We start from the raw sequence: 19,020 nt of genomic DNA on the forward strand, positions 1-19,020 counted from the left end.
CATATATATAAATGCCAGAATTCAGCCTTTGTCGTTTAAGAGACAGACTTTAATCTGAAGGCTTTACAGGAATGTTAGGTGAAACTAGTAACAAGCATTTTCCTTACGACCCTTGGTTCAGTTCCTGTTTTTGTGTTGTCTTTTCCAGCTCTTTGTCCCATCTCCTGCGTGTGTATCTGCATGCCTGTGTGTGCCTCTCTGTATGGGTTTTTTTAATATTTTGACACACTGCTCCCCCTTAATAGGAATTCTTCCTACAAATAGCGTGCACATTTCTAAAGGACCCTTTTCACAGTCTTTTTCTTTTGGCTCTAAAATGATGTATATGTAATTGGTAATTAAAGGTGCAAGCTTTCTTCAATATAAACAATATTGCTCAATGTTAGATCATTAAAGGGAAGCGCAGAACTAAATAATTACCTTTTGCATCGTGACACACTGTTCGCAGGCATCCGCTCCCCTCCCAGCAGTCCCTGTTCAGCGTGGGGTTATGGCTGCATTTTCACTAAAGCAAGGAGGCATCTTTTCATGATATAAATTGGTGAATTAATCATGTAGTATTGTCTTCAAACTCCTTTTAAGCTTAGATTAAGGGGTAAAAGGTAATTCATGGTTTTCAGAATGAGTATTTTGCTGTGTATTTGGTAAGCTTGGTGTGAGTTAGGAAAAGGAAGCCTTCCCGTGCCCATCATCTGCTCCAGCAGGATGGTTCATGCCTGAGCACTTTTCTGAGGTCCCTGTCCTTTTCTGCTGTCACTGGTGCTGCTGCTGCTCTCCGCTTTGCTGTTAGTGAAGTCTGATGAAACTTGCAATACAGCTGGTAGATACACCCATCAATTATTCATTCTGGAAGGCAAAAATGGGGGCAATTCTTTTTCTAAACTGCCTTTTTCAAGGTTCAACCATTTTTGTTGCCAGGTAATACATTTCACCTTCTACCTCTTATCTCTTTCCTATGCGTGTTTGTTTTTTGTATTTTTTTCTTTTTCAATTTGCTGAAGAGTGGGACAAAATTCCTTTTGTTTTTCAGCCAGGATGAGAATTCAGATCTGGATTATAACATCTGTTTATCTCTGTCTTACTTCTTTGAGATATTTGTGTGACTTGCTTTCCCCAGGAAACACATAAGCAAACTGCGCGGGCTAGTAGTGAACATTTTTCCTCCTATTCCTTTAATCCTGATTCGATTAGAGGTCTCACTCACTGATTTACATACTGTTAGTTCCTCTGTTTTGTTCAGCCCAAATCCTATAGTCCTTGCAGAGGCAAAACAGCCTTAGGCAAAAGTCAGTGGTAATTTTGCCTGAGTAAAGACCAAGGTTTGTATGATTTGGCAGTTACACAGCAGAACAAGAGAAAACAAACCAAAAAACACGTTTTGCCCCAGAAATGGATTGTGATCCATAATTATTTTATAATGTAAGAATTATCTTCTAAATACCCATTAAAAACACACTGTGTTTTATTAATTGTGAAATTAGAAGTTATGTATTTCTTAGAAACTGACGCAGGTCACTCAGAAATACTTTCCCAGTCTTTGGGGGTAATGGTATGAAATCCATCAGGTCTGTGGGCAAGATTTAAACAAAAAACTTTCATGAACCTATATAAACAACTGCAGGGTTATTTGACATCAGGAAAGTAGAGTGGAAGATTTCAGGCTCAGCCAATATTCCCAGTATGTTAAATAAGTGCCTCATTCTCTTTCCCACTGTACGCACTTTTGAAACCCCTTAACTTCGCATGAGGCTGTATCTTCCTTACCTTACTCTTGCAAATAGTTTGCTGTGATTCATGCTAAGGGTGGTCATTTAACCTTGGCAGTATCTTTGTGATGGGACAAGGTGGTACTAGTTTTGTATGCCACAGGGAGCCTGATCCTGCTTGTTTGGAGGACACAAGCTTTTCCCCTCTCTCTGAAATAGGAGGAGGGATTTGGGTGCATGAGCTTTGCTGGATGGGGCCTTGGCCAGATGGCTGAGAGACGTGGTGGGAATGAGAAGGTGGGATAAAAAGAGAGGAACTATTTCAGAAAGTGACTTGGGGCTTGAACATTTGCAAAATGGCTCTTTGCTGATATCCTTGCAGCGCTGGCAGCAGTGGGAAGGAGCTGTCAGGAAAGCTATGCCAGGTCAGCCTTTCCATTTTGTTTCAGGCAGGCTTGTTTGCGAAATATATTGAAATCATTCTGGGAGAGCGGAAAAGCTGAAAAATAAAAGAAAGATCTAATCAGGCTTGCCTTCTTTGGGGGTTGGGGGGAGGCTGGGCCTCTCGTGATGCATCCTTCAGAGTCTGTGAACATTCAAAGCAATCTCTTTCTCTTCTCCCCTCGTCCCTTTCCTCCCTCTTTCTCCTTGTCCATGTAAAGCAGAGGCTGACCATGTGGAACCGGCACTCGCCGACGAGGATGAGAGCCTGGCAATAGCAGAGCCGGGTGGCATCAGCATCGCCGCAGGCGGGACAGACCCCGACTTGTTAACCTGTGGACAGTGTCAGATGAACTTCCCGCTGGGAGACATCTTGGTTTTTATAGAGCACAAGAGAAAACAGTGCAATGGCACTGGTGGTGCCTGCTATGAAAAGAGCATGGATAAGAGCAGCCCTCCCCCCTCCTCACGCGCCGAGCTCAGGAAAGTGTCAGAGCCAGTGGAAATCGGGATCCAAGTCACACCCGATGAAGAAGACCGTCTTCTCACGCCTACAAAAGGAATTTGCCCCAAGCAGGAGAACATTGCAGGTACAGCATGTTTTACACTCAATCAACTGCCTAGGTAATCTTTTAAGGAGAGCCCTCTAGAAAGTGCCATGAAACAGAGGCTTCAGTCACAGGTCTTTATAGGAGCCATCAGTCTGGAGGATCCTCATGGCTCTTCAGGGCTTAGCAGGGCTGTCCATCCCACATGTAAATCCATGTAGCTATCTGTGCAGGGCCAGCTCCTGGAGAAAGCGGCCTTTCAGTCCCCCAGGAGGGCCAAGGGGCAGCCTGTACATGTAGGAAAAAGCAGAAGGTTTGGGTCAGAAACCATTTCAGGAGCATCCTTAAGCAGGTTGCAGTGGTGGAGGGATAGGGGACTTTAGTAAAATGCTCAGTTCAGTCCAGTTCAGATACCCTTTGTCACATGCAGACCTACTGGGAAGGACCAAATCCTGATCCCACTGACGTCAGTGGAAAAATCTTCTTCCAACTGACTGCAGTGGAAAGAAGGTTTGGTTGTGTGGGCTAAAGCTGGGGTTAAGTCCTTGCTTGTTCCTTCTGCTGGGACAGATGTCAGCTTCCTGGTCTGCATTACTTCCTGGGCCACCTCTCCTGGGTCTCTGCAGGTGGCTGGAGTCGGGTGGGCGACACCTGCATTCACGTGCGTGCCTCAAATGGGTCTTTTGAATGAGGAGACAAGAGCACGGGCTGGCCTGGGTAAAGCAAATTGCAGGCATTTCTAAAATTCTCCTACGTGGTGCAGTTCACATTTACTCAGCGGACCTCCCGGCTCAGAGGTGGGCAGGTGGGCAATGGTATCTGCCTGGGCGAGCTGCTGTGCAGCGGTTCCTGCAGAGCGCCTGGCATGGGGCCGCTTCCGCTGTGCAGGGCGTTTCTCCCCTCTGCAGCGGCATGTTCCTCTGCAGCAGTGAAAGGAAGGCTCTGCTCCGTGCTAGTGAGTGGGGGTTTTATGTTACACAGCAGGGTCTCCCCTCAAACAGGCCTTTTTTGTTCAAATCGACTGTATCCCATACAGGAGACCAGTAGCAATTTGTCTTTGCTGCCACTGTCCTGATTTCTCTAGGAACTGTCCTATGGGATTAGATCTGACAGTCTAGGAACCTGCCTGTAGTAGGGATGTCCCCATGACAGGATGCCCAGAAGACCTGTAAGAAGCTGCTATCCTTACAGTTGAAGCTTTAGAGAGTCCTGCTTTTAGCATTGGAGGTCTCTGAGTCAGTCCCCAGCACCTCTGATGGGCTTGGCCATCATATAAGTGAGGATGCGAACTTTGAACTGCTGCAGTCTTCAAATCTCCAGGTGATCTGCCTCTTAGGAGAGGGCATATGCCACTCATTGACTACTGTGTTGTCTTCTAGGAATCCTTTTTTGGGTGCAGTCACCATCTTGGCATGGGGCAGCCGGTAGCTTTGGGGGCAGCCTGTGCTCTAGTGTTGTATGCAACCCTGCTGTAAGGCCTGACCCTGTCATTTCCTCATCCTTTTTCAGCTTTCCCCATCCCTTTGCAGTTGTGAATGCATTTCTTGGCAGAGATGACTACCTCATGGGGTAGCAGCTCTGAGGGCTAGATTTCCTTCCCATTTGGTGGGAGCAGAGAAATATTAAAGACCTTCTCGGCCAGTCTGCTGAAGGTCTCCTGGATGGTGCTGAGCACTGTCAATAGCTGTTGATCTCTGTGCGAGCTGATGGTGCTCAGCCCCTTGCAGAAAGTTCCCAGTGCTTAGTAAGGTTGGTCCAGGAGACCTATGCTGTAGTTGTAGTCCAGATCTTATCTTTTACTAATCTGTACCCAAGGTCAGTCTGTAAATACCTCAACTGCCGTACCAAGCCCACAGGGTGCTGTCCCATCCCGGCATCTGGGGGTCAGCATCGATATAACAAATGCAGAAAATCTGCTGAGGGAAGGGGTGAAGGGGATGTTCACATGTGGAAAAAGCATAGAAAAAAAAATTAAAAGCCAATCTGGAGCACCTAATCTCTTTCAGACTCAACTGAATATCAAATGAAACTATGTCGGAAAGATTTTGAATCAAGAGAAATAAAAGGGTTTATCATTTGATTGGCATTTTCTCAGCAGTGCACAGAGATAGGGACATCCACTAAATAGTGCAGTAATAATGCTTTCTCAATTAGGAGCCCAGCTCCGAGATAAAAAGGTGCAGTGTCCTTCCATATTTTTTTTAATAGCAGCGGATAGTTTTCAATAGTAGGATAAAAGCCTCACATTACAGCCATGGAGGGTAGCCATGAAAAACCCACAGAAGTCATTCACTGGAAAGGCTTTAGTGGGATATACCAAACCCCTTATTTATATTTCAATAGAAAGGCTTTCTGCATTAGCCAAGAAAATCAGAATCTGCATTTAACATTAAAGGTATTTCCCAGTGAGCGGCTGTAGAGCATTGTTGTTAGATTTGTTAAAAAAAGAGACTAAATACGATTTCATAAAAGGGAAACTTAATCTCTAAGGCAGCTTTCTCCCACCCCGCCACCCCCTCTCTTTATTTTTTTTTTTTTTTGGTAATAATGCAACAGCCTACAGTATTTTTACTTTATATGTGACGAAAGATATTCTTAGCCTTTCTGTACTGCGACAGGAAGAATGAATTTCTTTATTCCACCAAGAAATATGTAAAATAATCCCTTAGAAGTATGGGGAGATATGTTTGTTCAAAGCATTTAAAATGTTATTTTAATCAAAGGCACAAAACACTCTACATGCTGTGTCAGCTAAAGGAGACCATTACATTTTAACAGCAAATCATGCTCTTTTTTTTCCCCCTCCTAGCCAGCACCCGCCCCACTCTGAAACTAACTTTTTTTTTATTAAATAAAAAGACGAAAAAGATTAAAGAATAAAAAAAATTCAGTGGCTCAAATGTATAAAGTAATTTAATATGGTGGAAGCATTAATTATTTTAGCTTAATTGAATTCTGAGGACTGCAGTAGTTGCATTTTTGTAGACAAGCTCTGTTTATTATTTCTTTGTGTAGATTAACAGTAAAGGAAACATAGATAACTTTCAGTTATTTATTGTAAAATAAATGTGTCAATTCATGTGTAAAGCAAGCTGTTCAAAGATAATTGAGTCTTTATATTTGAAGAGGGAAGCCAGAAATCACCCACTCGCCACTCGGGCTCCCTGAAATATGCTGCCACCGCTGCTGCCCTCAAATAGGTTTCAGCTCCTCTCCTTGATCTTGTGTTATTTTTGTAGACCTTCTTATTTGGTCGAAATTATTTGTGTGGCCTTCTGTGGTGTGACTAAGCTGCCAAACCTTACAGCTTCCCATGGCTGAGTGCAGTGAGGGTACATCAGGTGCTGAGGTTGGCTCTGCCATTGCACCCCTCTTCCCTCTGGCTGTGAGGAGGTGGGGAGCATTCACTCTGGTGCAGGCTGCACTGCAGTACTGAGGTCTTTCCTCCTCTCTTCCTTTTTACCTTTCTTTCTTTCTTTCTTTCTTTCTTTCTTTCTTTCTTTCTTTCTTTCTTTCTTTCTTTCTTTCTTTCTTTCTTTCTTTCTTTTTTCTTTCTTTCTTTCTTTCTTTCCTTCTTTCTTTCTTTCCTTCTTTCTTTCTTTCCTTCTTTCTTTCTTTCCTTCTTTCTTTCTTTCCTTCTTTCTTTCTTTCCTTCTTTCTTTCTTTCCTTCTTTCCTTCTTTCCTTCTTTCCTTCTTTCTTTCTTTTTTCTCTTTCTTTCTTTCCTTCTTTCTTGGTAACTCTGCTTGCTCTGGTCACTGAATGCCTCCTGACCACACAACAGACCTTATGCCGCTTGGAGGGAGACAGGTAATGTTCAGGAGTCTGCAAGAATTTGCATACACACAGTGCAAATCTCCAACTGACATTTCTAGGTATCAGTAGAGACAAAGGCAACTTTATCTCCACAGTCAGCCTTTAAGGACCTTCTGATAATGAAATCTGTCATTTTTCCTGACTGGTAACTTGCAAATCCAAGCTTTTCAAGGTGCTTTCATTTAGTTATCACTGTCCGTAAGGTGCGTGGTAACATGTTAGCTGGCACTTGGAGGACGTGACCTGCTTAGGAGCAGTCTGTCCTGTGAAGTTGTTTTGTTTTGTTTTTTTTTTTTCCAAATTGGCTGACCTGTTTGAAAATCAGTTCTGCCTCTTGTACAGAGGGTGTGATAGTATCAAACAGATGTACCAGATTGTCGCACAGCAAAACACAGCCAGGCCAATGAGTTGGCTAGGAGTTATCAGTCACTGCTTCTTTCACTTTACCGCTGGCAGATATTTTGGAAAAAATTAGACCACTGTTTTATTTTATACCTCTGTCTTTCATATTTATCAGATCTTGGGCATAACTAGGTGACCTGTCCTGGCTGAAGAAGGCCCCAGGGCGGTGGCTCCTGCTGTCCTTTAATGGTATCTCCTGTCCTCCTCATGGTGCTGCTGGGCTTGCGGGCCACCAAGCTGTTTAGCAGGACTCTCTGAAACAATCCAGATTAAAGAAAAACTACTGAACAGCTTGTTTTTAATTCTGGATGGTTTCAGAAAACCCCAGCAGAGAGGAGGGAGACTCTGTGGGGCAGGCACCTCTTGGACCAGACCTTCTCCAGCTTCACTGGCTGGTCTGCACATTTGGGGTAGCATACCCTTGCAGACAGGTAACCACACCAGCAGCAGAAGTTCATTAAGACAGTGTAGTTAATTTCTGCAAAGATGGTGCCAGGAAAGAGGAGGGGGTTGATCTGAATTCCTTATTCATCCCATCCCAGCCGCCAGTGCTGGGCTCTATATATTATGTACTTGAACTAGATGTGCATCGTGAAAAAAGGCTCCCTGTCAGAGGTAGGATTTAACTGCAACCCCTGCTCCATGAATGTTCATTTCAGGCTTTTGAATGGTAAAACTGCCAGTGAGAGAAACTAAATAACTCGTATGTGCTGGAAGCCAGAGATAAACACCGCTGCAGGTTGCCATGAAATAGGCTATTTGATATATTTAGAATTGTTATTTTTCTCCAAATTAAGATTAGTTAAATCCATGTGTGTTGTGTGAGTGATTGTTAACTCAATGACATGGATTATCCTTTTTTCAAATCATGACAGCTAATTATTATTGCTGTCTACCCTGAGACATTCACTTACAATGTACCATTATGGACCCGCGCACCCATATTAACTGTAGGACTCAGACAGCCATCGTGATGCCTTCACATGTGAGGGGAGGAAAACATGAACTGAAACAACCCGAGGCCTGTGGCAGCGATGTTGGGCAGGTTGGGGAGCGGTGTCCTGAGCAGCAAGGAGCTGGTACGGAGCTTGGGGCCATCCCCCTTCCCAGGCCGCCGTGGCACATCCCCAGGGCAGTGGGTCTCACAGGAGTGACTTGTTTAAGGCAGGCCAGGAAAAACATGGTGTGAAAAGGCTTCCAGAAGTGTGTAGTAACAGTGCCCGAGAAACTTGAGTTGCAGCTGCAATCCTTTTCGTGAGGCTTTTCCAGGCTTGCTTCTTCCCTCACGTCTGCCAGGCTTTCCCTGAGCACGGAGGAGTTACCAGGCCTCCTCCTCCTCCTCCTCTGCTGCTTCATCAAGTATTTAGCAATGTGTTTTGCTAATCGGTGTTGTGGAGGGGACACACACCCCCCCCCACCCCCTACCCCCGCGAGTGCCAGCTGCCGCTCCCCTGGGAGCTGGGTTAAGGAGCAAGCCTCCTGCCCCTGGGGACCTCACCGAGGGCCTGACTTGGGTCGTGAGGAGAAAACCAAACCGGGTGATCTCACCCAGAGCCCTGCTGGCACCTGGAGCAGGGCAGGGGGGATGTCGAGGGAGCCTGGCTCTCCTCTGGGGACAGGACATCCCCTGCCCATGGCTGAGGCCTGTGGTGGCAGCTGCCCTCCCCTGGTTCACTGTGGCTTCAAGCATGACAAGGGGCTGATGAAATACTGAGGGCTTAAAGTTTTAAGGCTGCCGGTGAGGCCAGGTGGAGACCAGTGTGGGGGTCTCCAGGGGACATGATCTCCCACTTCGGGGGATCCTAAGAAGGAGTGGTGTGGAGGGTGCCCAGGGGTGGCTTGGCAGCCGCCTGTTGTCAGCGTGCCCCTGCAGCTTGGCAGGGAGGGATGGCAGGGCTGCGGCTGTGTCTCCCGCCAAGGCAGCGGTAAGCACCCTGCTAATCCTGGTGGGAGTTAAAGGTGAGAAACCTGCCGATTACAAAACATTTTCTTTCCCTTGCTTGAACTCCACCACACCCATGTGGCCCAGCTCCAGTGCCCTCTGCTCAGCCCCAGCCCAGGGGCCACCGGCTGCCCTCTCCCTGCCACCATCTCAGCTCACCCCCAGCCGTGTCCTGCCCAGGATCTGACATTGCCAGGCACCGAGGCTCTACCAGTGTCAACTATGAAATGAAAAAAACCCAAGCTAAAAACACCGCTGAAGAATATTATGCCCTTGATCCTCCCTGCCGGTTTTAGCTTTTTGTTTTGTTCCTTTTACCATCCTGTTTTTCAAAGTTATGTTCAGCACCCTGTGTGCGGTTAGGAACCCCGCCAGGCGGGGAAGGCAGGTGTCGGTGCTGGAGGGGCAGCATCACCCCACTCTGCCCCATTTCCACCTGGGGTAACTCGCCTGAAACTGGCCGTGCCATGCCGGATTGATTGGGCGGCACAAGCGGGGACCTGCCCCTGAATGCACAGGGCACTGAACTGCAAAATGGGAGCTCTCTGCTGTTATTTTGTCTCTCTCTAATCTCTCTTAGTTATAGTCATCTTTGGTTTTATGTGTGACAATGCTAGGTAAAACCTTTTTGGCAGAAGTGCCGTTTTGCAGGCTGATGAGAGGGGATTTAAGGTGGTTGTTCAGTGCATGTGGCCATGTTGCTCTGGGGTGGATGTGCATCGGGAGTCACTCTTTAAGAGCAAAACTTGCTTGCTTGCACTGGCTAGGCACTTCTCTTACCCTCTTTTAATTCAGTGGAAGGACTCTGGACTTACTCAGAGGTACAGCTTGGTAAAAATGTCACCCAACAAAGTGGTTTTTTGTCTTTATTTAGTCCCTCTTGTGAAATTACTTGGACCATGTGTGGAAGACCAGAAACCATCTGTGTATCTCCGATTACTGTTAGCATGGAAAGATTGGTAGAGTTTTTAGGCAACACTAATGATACATGATGAAAAGGCACTGGTCAGCCAGTCATTACTTCTTTTTCTTAACAACTTTGCAAGCAGCTGTTAGGAGCAAAGTAAAAATAGTGCCCAACCATCCTACAGACTGCTTTGGCATTTGTCTGGATGTGACTAATAGCAATGGGCTTGTGCTCAGTGGAGTATTGACTGCAAGAAAGGAGTCTGTGTGCATTTGCAGGGGAATTTTGCGCTGGGATGTAGCTGAAGGAGAGCCAGTTGCGTGCAAGTATTACAAAAGAGAAAAGCACCCATATAGACAGAAAAAGTTGCTGTTCCTCTCTGATGGTGAATAAATACATAAAGGCACAGAAATTGTTGCTTTGCTTCAGCAGGACAGAAGTGCTGCTATAGCATGAGGCTGCCTCCTCCCTTCATGTCTTTTCCATAGATTGTTTTTCTTTTTCAGCCCGTGTTTGAACTGTGCTGCCTATACACACAGTGACCAAATCGGCTGTGACCTAAAGGTTGAACCTTTCTAGGTTTTTTTGGAGATTGGAACATTTTTCTATCATAACTGGAGAAAAAAACCCCTGTGAAGTAATCATACTTTTTGTACAAGAAAGGCTTGGATTTCTATGTCATGTCGCATAACTTCAAAGGGCATAGATTTGGGGCTGAGTTTCAGTGCTGGCTTTCGTGGCCAAGTGGGAAGATGGGAGCCCGGAGGGTGAGAAATAGAGGAGAGAGGCCAGGTACAGAAATAAAACTGTGTTTCTCAGCAGACAACCGTGGAAGCCTGGAGAAACTGGTTAGCTCCTGACTTGGGAGACACGCACACTCGCTCGGACAAGAGCATCTTTTTCAGCATGGTTCCTTCTCCCTGTTCCCTCCCACCCTCCAAATGGTAATTGGTGGGCTGTGCAGTAGAAATGTTATAAAAAAAAAAAAAAAGAAGAAAAAGTGGGTGGGTGGGGTATCTAGGGATTTGGTGTCTAAGCTCAGGAGTTAAGCCGGAAATCCCAGAGATGTAATGAAAACAAAACGGACTTTTCACTCGCGCTGTGGCATTCTGGCAGTGAGAACGCTTTCGTGAGCCAATGTTTTCATTGTAGGTTTTCTCGAGAGAAGTAGTGGAAACGAATCGTTAACCCCTTAACAGGAATGAATGTGGTTGCTGCAGCCGGGAGAGCCGTCTTGGCTCCTAGTTGCCATGTTGCAGAGCTTGGGGGTGTGTGTATGTTTGTGTGTAGTGGGGAAGGTGGGGTAGATACTGCTTGTAAGGAGTTTAATAATCTTAATAGCAGATGTGAAGTGGTTACTTAGCGGTTGTTGTTTTTTCCTCTTTGCATGTATGCCTTTGCAGAAAGATTTGAGCATGATCAGCATAAACCACGGTTAAGTCCAACAGCTCTTAAACTTGCTCTTTCTTCTGGTGTTTGGTAGCGTATTTCTTGAGCGAGAAAACGGGGACACTGCTCTCCGGTCTCTCGGTAGGGTCATAAAAGCTGCAGATGGAAAAGACCTACCAAGTAGCAGATCCCTGTTTTCCTGGAAAGTGGAAGTACAGGATATGTGTGTGTCGCAGTCATGTTAAGCATATAGCTTTAAATGTCCAGCAGCCTTGGACAGCATTCAGCATTACAGGAGTAAGCCCCTTCATCAAAAACAAAAGAGTCTAGGGAGGAAGGGAGGTAGGAGTGATTAATCTAATTTACCTTAACAGCCACTTTCAGTGAAGAGATTGTGTATCCCTGTCCTCCATGCTCTGATCAGGCTGCATTTTATTTTGATATTTTATTTCACCTTTTGATCATGGCTGGCACTTACCATATTTCTCTCTCCACTCTCTCATTAGGCTATTTTATCTGCATGTATTCTTGCAAGCGGTATAGAGCATCAGCCCTCTGCTCTAGCTAAAGAGTATCTCACCTACCCTTTAGCATCTCTGAAGAGCAATTAAAGTCATTATATACCTTCTTCCAGCTGCCCTAGATCCTCTGGTCCAGCCCTGGCATGCAGGTTTGGGACTCTTGGTGCTGTGCAGACTTTGGACATAATTGCATAGCTGCTGCAAGGGGCTGTGTCCCTGCAGCTGACCTAGCTCAGCATGTCTGGCTTCTGAATAGATGTTTGCCTTCTTTCTTCCCACTTTGACAGCTCCCCCCTCCGCACTCCAGCCCCTCACTCTGCCCCAGCCCACTCCTTGTCTGCTTACTCTGGGAAAGCACTGCGGCGGCAAGGTATTTGTGGCTGAAACTGCCTTAGCAATGAGCAGAGGCTGAGGAGAGCGTTGGTTCTCCCGCACCCCCCTGTTTGAAGAGGGGAAAAATAGGAAAAGAAAGAGATGCTGCTGAATAAATGATGGTTCTACATGTTTTTTTATACTATGCTGCTTTCATAATGGTCATTTAAACAAGGTGGAGTGCTGGGGGAGGAGAGAACAAGACGAGATGGCAGACAGGGATTAAACAGTCTTCTTATAAGACATTTACTATTTTGAGAGTCTAACCTGTAGCCAGCTAATGTAACTGTAAAAGTTTCCTTTGAATTATTGGCAAGGCACCCTGAAGTCTTCTATTACAGCTGATGTACTTGTGTGCAGGCAAAATCCAGATTTGAATTTAGCACCTACTTGTTTTATTTTCTTTATTAAACAACTCCTGGCTCATTTTTTCCTTTCAATACTTGCTTTTCGTTTCCCGTTTTCTAGAGTGCCTTATTACTAGCTCATAAAAAGAGTTAGAAACTGAAGGGAAGTTTCCTGAGCAAGAAGGAATTTTTTTTTGGCCTTTTTTTTTTTTCCCCTTCCCCCTATGGCTTGGCCTGGAGCCAACCTGTCTTTCAACAAGTAGAGAGCCATTCCAAGTTGAAATTTATAGAGCAGAGTCCAGGTTCAAGGGCTGAAGCCCGCCAACAGCTCCAGCCTCTTTGTTACTGATTAATTCTGCAAGCGGTTCAGCTGGTTTGCTCACTTCTACCTGCTCTTCACAGCACTGCTGTGCTTCTGAGCCGGCTGCCACTGCTTTCCCCCTCCCCTGTTTTTCAGCAGCACCTTCACCCCTCACTGTACAGCATCCCCCCGCAAATTCATTTTAACCCCATGCAGCCCAAGCTGCACTTAGTTGGCTTTACTGCAAAGTTAAAAACAAAAATCTTTGCCCTCCACTTAACACACACACACACACCCTTTTCTTACAGCTAATTTTAAATGTCTGGAGCTTCCCATTTCAGTTCAGCTCATATTAATGATTGCTTCTTGGCATCATTTGGAACCCAAGTTCCCAGGTTTTAATTAGTTTACTCAAACGCACGCAGCGGGGCAAAATAGTTTCTTTCAGCTTTACCTGCAAAGGATGTTTCCTGTCTCAGTGAGGGGGGTTTCCCTTGCGGAGGGATTTGAAAGGCAGAAGTTTTCAAGTGGTCTCAATATGGGGCCCCACAAGAGTGAGTGTGGGAGGTGAGGGGGAGAAAGAGCAGGAAGAAAAAAAGGAGAAAAAAAACCCCCAACCCCAAAAGAGAGTTTGGGAAAGTACCTTGAAATGAGGATGGTCCCAGTCCTGCAACAAACTGGATGTTAAAGCATCATCTTATTGACGTCAATGGGGGTTTTGCCACTGGCTTTAGCGAAGGCAGGATTGCATCCTTAGCCTGCACCAAGCTGTAGGTATGCCAACGGTCCTTTTGCAGTCAGCAGGATTACTGATGTGCAGAAAGTTGAGTATGTCTGTAAGTGTCGGCAGGATTAAGATCTGTGCTGGTATTTTCAGACCCAAGTGAAATGCATGTGGGAGGTTTTTAAAGAAGAAAGTGCATGGGGTTTTAAAAAACGGAGAGTATAGCCAAGGCTGCCATTTTTAAGTGCCTTGGGGAAAAACCTGGATTGCTATTAAAAATATCGGAGAACTAATGTGTTACTAATTGTGACACAATTAACTTCTTAAATGTATTTGATTCCAAGTCTCAAGAAAATAAAAGATGGGGATGTATAACTAGAAATTTGGTCCTGTGTTTCAGTTAAAACATTTCTTTTTATTAACTAGAAATAAAAGCAAGCCTAGAGGTTCACTTTACTGTGCATCTTGGTTACTCTGCTACTAGAAGTCTACTTTTGAGTAGGTTGTTTAAAGAATTAAAAAAAGGCAACAACAAAGAAAAGAAGCTCAAACCCAGTAGCTGTCTGAGACCCCTATATGTGGCTTTACCACAAAGCTCTTAAATTCTTGTTTAAACATTTCTCCAGAGCTGTTACTCAGGAAATAAAAATGTGTGCTGTTTGTCTATAGCAGATTAAAAGTTTACCTTTAATGTGACAGCTTCTCAAATCTAGTGTAGGAAACATGCCTGTGTTTTATGGTATTATGAAACAGGTCTGGAGCAGAAACAATCTATTTAACTAAGAGAGAATGAGATAGAATTTGTGGGTTTCTTTCTTTGTTTATAATCAGAAACCTTTCCTGCGCCTGTCTCTAAAACTTTCATGCATACAAGTGGCCAGCACATGTAAAACACACTTTGAAATTTAACAGTAAACCTTAAAAGAATCTTAAGTTCAGAAAAATGGATCTTTTTTTTTTTAGTCTATGTAATGATCTGGCAGAGGAAACTAAAGTTGTTTTTTTTCCTCCAAAACATTCGTAATTTCAGCAGTAGAAAACTGAAGCACACCCGAGCTCAGAGAAAGCTCTCTCACATCTGCCTTCGCCTGTGTGCTGATTCCCTGGGGTCCCATTTATAACAATCTAACAAGATAGAATCTGCCTTTGAGTATCAGTAAATATGGCTAAAGATTACAAAACTGTACTTATAATTGTTCAAGACTAAAAGGCAGAATACAATGGTTGATTAATGTTTATGGTAGAGGGCCTTTTTGCAGAAAGACGTTAAAATCAGTAACCCTCAAAACCCCCTAAAAAGCCCCTGAGCCCCCACTCCAGCCTCCTCGGGCTCCACTGAAGGATGCTATCCTCATTGTGCAAAGTTCATCATTTAAGATGGTGCACTTTATTTTTCATGTTGAAGCTGATTGAGGATACCCCATCGGAGCTGTTTCTTGAAGGGGATGCACAAGCTAGCTCTCTGTTAGCAGTGCTAGGTGCACAGGGGCAAAGGACATCTTTGCTGGACACCAGCAACACCCATCCTTCAGGTCAGGGTGCTTTTGGCAATGCATCGACTTGGACTGGCCTCACCCTAACCACGTCTGCTCTGTGGGTGACGAAAAACACCCTCAGCCCTCAATGCTCCCTATCCATCAATTAACTTTCATTAGACATATTTAAGCAGGGGGAGGTTATGGGTGCAGCGGCGTCTGTCAGCGACCCCTAGCAAATGCACCTGCATGTTTTGGAAGGGCTGATGAGCTGAAGTGATGAGGTCTCGGTTAGTGCAGGAGCCTTGGGGCTGCTCAGGCTAGGGTTTGTGCTGGGCGACCGGCAGCTTGCAGCAGGCATTACCTAGGTGGGGTGCTGCACCGGTTGCCCTCAATCACTCTGTGGGGAGCTTGGGAACTCCTGTTGTCTTGGCTGTTGGGAGGCTTCCTTGCAGTCTGGAAAGGTTTATTTTTTTGAGAAATAGTGAGTGGAGAATGCGATACCAATAGATGTTTCTCTTTCATTAGCTCTTTTAAGATGCTTATTTAAATGTGTTTGCTTTGCTTTTCAAATGGTAAATGTCAGTGTTTCAGGTATCACTGTTAAAAAAAAATAAAAAAATTTAAAAATACATCTTTGAACAAGCCCAGGCCAGGACTTTGTTAAAATGCTGATCTAGAAATGGCAAAGGTGACTGGACATGCAGGAAGGATGGAAGATGTGGGGAAGAGTCGGTGCTAGTTTACATTCCAGGCTGGTCCCTCTTGGAGGCTCCTGCCAGGGCAGAGCCCAGAGCAGGTCCTGCAGGGGGGAGAGCTGTGGCCAGCAAGCGGGACTGGGTGCTGGCAAGGGTGCTCAGGGAATGTGCTGAACTGGTGGCTGTGACTTTTGCAGTGAAAAACCCATGTTTTGGGGAACAGGGTAAGGGCACAGAGAGAAAACCTGGAAGGCCTGATGTGTGTACGCTCCAGCGGAGTTTGTTTCTTACCGAGGAAACTGTGGCCTTCGAGGTGAGACACTAACTGGGGTGTGCAGAGCACTGTGCTAGCAGAAATACCACCCCAGCATGCCATCACGGGAGAACCCTGGCACTCCTAAAATCACGCTTGAATAGTTCTGTTTCCCACCCTTGCGTCCCTACAGTTCTCCCAGCCATGGCTGTGTGATGGCAGTGCTGAGCAGAGCCTAAACCCCATCCCCTGTAACCCTTCTCTGGGGCAGGTCTTCGTGGTTTGCTGGGTAAAACGCAGGAGACCATCAGCCTTTTCTCCAGTCCTGCAGTCCCACCTTTGTTCCTGGGAGTGGAGCAGATCCAGGAATTTTTAGTGCTCCTTTCTGTTGGTTTTAACCCTCCCATCTCTTTGCCAGCACCAGCTTTAAATCACCACCCACAGGAGATGTGCAGATAGCCACTCTCATTTCTTGGATAAGGCAGAAAAGGTGTGAATGGCGTGATTTTCCAAAGTGTCTGCCTGCATCTGGTGGGGGCTCAGGGTAGCCTGCTGTGCTCAGCACCCCTCTGGATGGTACCACAAGTGCTGCCATCCAGAGTGACAGCAGGGAGCAGGAGATGGCAGCAGGGGTATTGCCGGGAGACCCTGCCCTCTGGGTTCACTGCTCATAGCCCCTATCCTTCTGTGTATGCATTGGTATTTTTGAAGAAGCCCAAATCCCCCCGGGTCTCCCATGCTGTTAGCATGTTCCCCCCTCTCCAACTCTTTGGCAAAACGGTTGGACTGAAAAAATATGAAATCACAGGCAGAGCGCCGGGGAGGGCACCAATCTCACCCATTCCCTCTCGCAGCCTGCACACTGCTGGTGAGGAAGGCAGGCTTCGTGCCACTTCCCAGAGCCTGGGCAGCATTGCCGCCGTGGGCATGGTGCCAGAAGATGGCTTCTGCCTCATAATTGAATAAGGATCTAAGGAAATTTCACTTGAGAGCATACGATAGGGTCCTTCCTTGCATGGGGAGATGGGGTCCCCGGAGCTGGGTGCCTCAGGCGAGAACCTGTCTGAGTTTGGCTGGGTCGGGTAAGTCTGGGTACACTCACCTCCACTGTGGCTGTTGGTCCCAAGAGGAGCAGGGACTCCTCCATGCTGCATCTCCGCAACTGGGGTGCCGAGGAAGAGGAGGAGGCAGGGGGGAAAAGAGGGGTGGGGGAGAGGAAAATAAAAGATCTGTGACAAAATCATGCGACACCCACGTAAATATTGTTTGTATGAATTGGGTCCTTCATCTTTTGTTAGCAGCAGCTTGTTAATTAACAGCAGATTAGTGCTGCTTTCTTCTGACACATGAATATATTTTGGGCTAGAAAATACTTGTACTCAATAAAACTGTGTGACTGAACAATTCAGAAAGTACCAGTGGAGCGCCGTAATGGATTCCCTTTTCATCCCCTCCCCCCCGCCTCCTCCTCCTCCTCCTGCTCTAAATGCAAGCAGATTTCTGCAGTCTAGTGCAGAAGAGACATGTTAAACACAGCTAAATAAATCATGTTTACTCTTGGCGTTCTTGGTAGTGAAAAATCTGTTGGCTGTTTTTACTTCCTTATTTCTCAGCATTTGCTTCCTACCTGTTTTTGAGCTTGTGCCCAGAAATAGTAGTTTTGTCAAACGAGTGGATTATGCCAACCAGCAGTTCCCTCTGCCAAGGAAGCTGCTGGATTGCAAAACCCGGTGACTTCTTTCTTACAGTGACACTGAGATTCTCCCCCTTCTTCCCCCCTCCCAGTATTATAATATAAAAGAAAAGTATTAAAATCTGGAGAAAGAGAAGATGTAACCAGATCCTAGCAGTTTAAAACCCCAGATTAAGGAAAGTTGAACTTCTGTTCCAGAAGCCCTCCTTTCCTTGAAGCTGTTTGTGGAGGTAAAAGAGCTGGAGATAGCAATAATAGGAACCAGGCTTTTTCACTTTCTCATTATCATTCCTTGTCCCATTCCCCACCCCACCCCCACCCCACCCCCCCCCCGCCCCCCCAGATGGGTGTGGGTTTTGTTTCAGTGTTGGGTTTTTTTTTCCCCTTTACAGAGAGCTTTGCAGCTGGGAGAAAGAGGTAACTAAGCCTTTATTTTAACCAAGTTGGCTCTTGAGCTCTGCTGTTGTGGGCAGCTGGCAAAGTCTGGTTTTGGGGCTGAATTCTGCCCCTGCCCCTGCTCTCCTGGGTGGCTTCATAAACTTCTTACTTGAGTGAAGGCTGCTGAAGGGGCTGAGCTCCTCTTTGCAAGGTAGGGTGAATGCAGATGTGACAAAGCTGTGCACAGCTATATGTTCATGTCTGTAGGTTTATGTGTATATATATGCAGCATATCTACTGTCATCGGCAGAGCTGTGTTGAGTGGAGGGGGGTGTAGCCCAAAAGGCTAATGTACCAAAACTATGTTTTGATGCAGTCCTGGATATTAAGCACTCCTCTTTGACCTCAGGTGGCAACTTTTCAGCCTGGACCGATCCTCCTCACTGCTGTTATCCCAGTTGTCAGTGATCCCAGATGTGACTGTAACATGGATTACGAGCCTGGTGGACTGTCCCTGTTTGGTTTTAAAATTAGAAAAAAGATCCTTTTTCCCATCAGAGCTTTGCATGTATTTACTCTTTGATCACATTGGAAGGGCCTTATCCTGTCTCCAGAGGAGCTTTAGTTCTGCTTTCAGTGGTAACAGGGATCTGGCCCATGCTGAATATTAGCATTTTAATGGCTTACTTAAAACCCCATTGCTGGTACACTCGCAGGGCTCCCAGCATGAGGAGAGTCCAGCTCCAGGGTTTTGCAGAGCGATGTTACAGGCTGCAATGCCTGCTGAAATAGAGGAGCGGGGATGGCCTATTTGTCATACATTATTAGTATTGTCAATAATAACATGCCTACAGAAGCCAAATTAATTCCTTCTTCCACTTTACTAAGTCCAAGAAATGCCAGATCAGTTTCAGAACAGGGGAAAAAATAAACAGAATCAAAGTTTGTATGTTATGATTCCTCTGAATTTCTGGTGGGAATACTCTACTATAGAAATGATATTTCCATAGAGGCATTGGCTGCCAGTTTGCTTAATTACATTAAATAGTGGTATAAACCTCGGCAGAACATAAACCTCTGTTACAGTCAGTCATTAGAATATTGAATC

At 45.7% G+C, this 19,020-nt stretch overlaps 1 protein-coding gene across 5 annotated transcripts in view; it reads left to right on the forward strand.

Moving 5' to 3' along the window:
* BCL11B (BCL11 transcription factor B) overlaps positions 1–19,020 on the forward strand; it is a 97,087-nt gene that overhangs the window by 12,264 nt on the left and 65,803 nt on the right. For 3 of the 5 annotated variants that reach the window (XM_027804923.2, XM_055716499.1, XM_055716497.1), the window contains exon 2: positions 2,372–2,737. In XM_027804923.2, coding sequence (XP_027660724.2) covers positions 2,372–2,737 — 366 coding nt within the window. Of the gene's footprint in view, positions 1–2,368; positions 2,738–19,020 lie in introns of all 5 variants that reach the window. The other 2 variants (XM_055716496.1, XM_055716498.1) reach the window with 1 other exon arrangement.

Source organism: Falco cherrug, chromosome 7 (genome assembly GCF_023634085.1).
Source record: "Falco cherrug isolate bFalChe1 chromosome 7, bFalChe1.pri, whole genome shotgun sequence".
NCBI lineage: Eukaryota > Metazoa > Chordata > Aves > Falconiformes > Falconidae > Falco > Falco cherrug.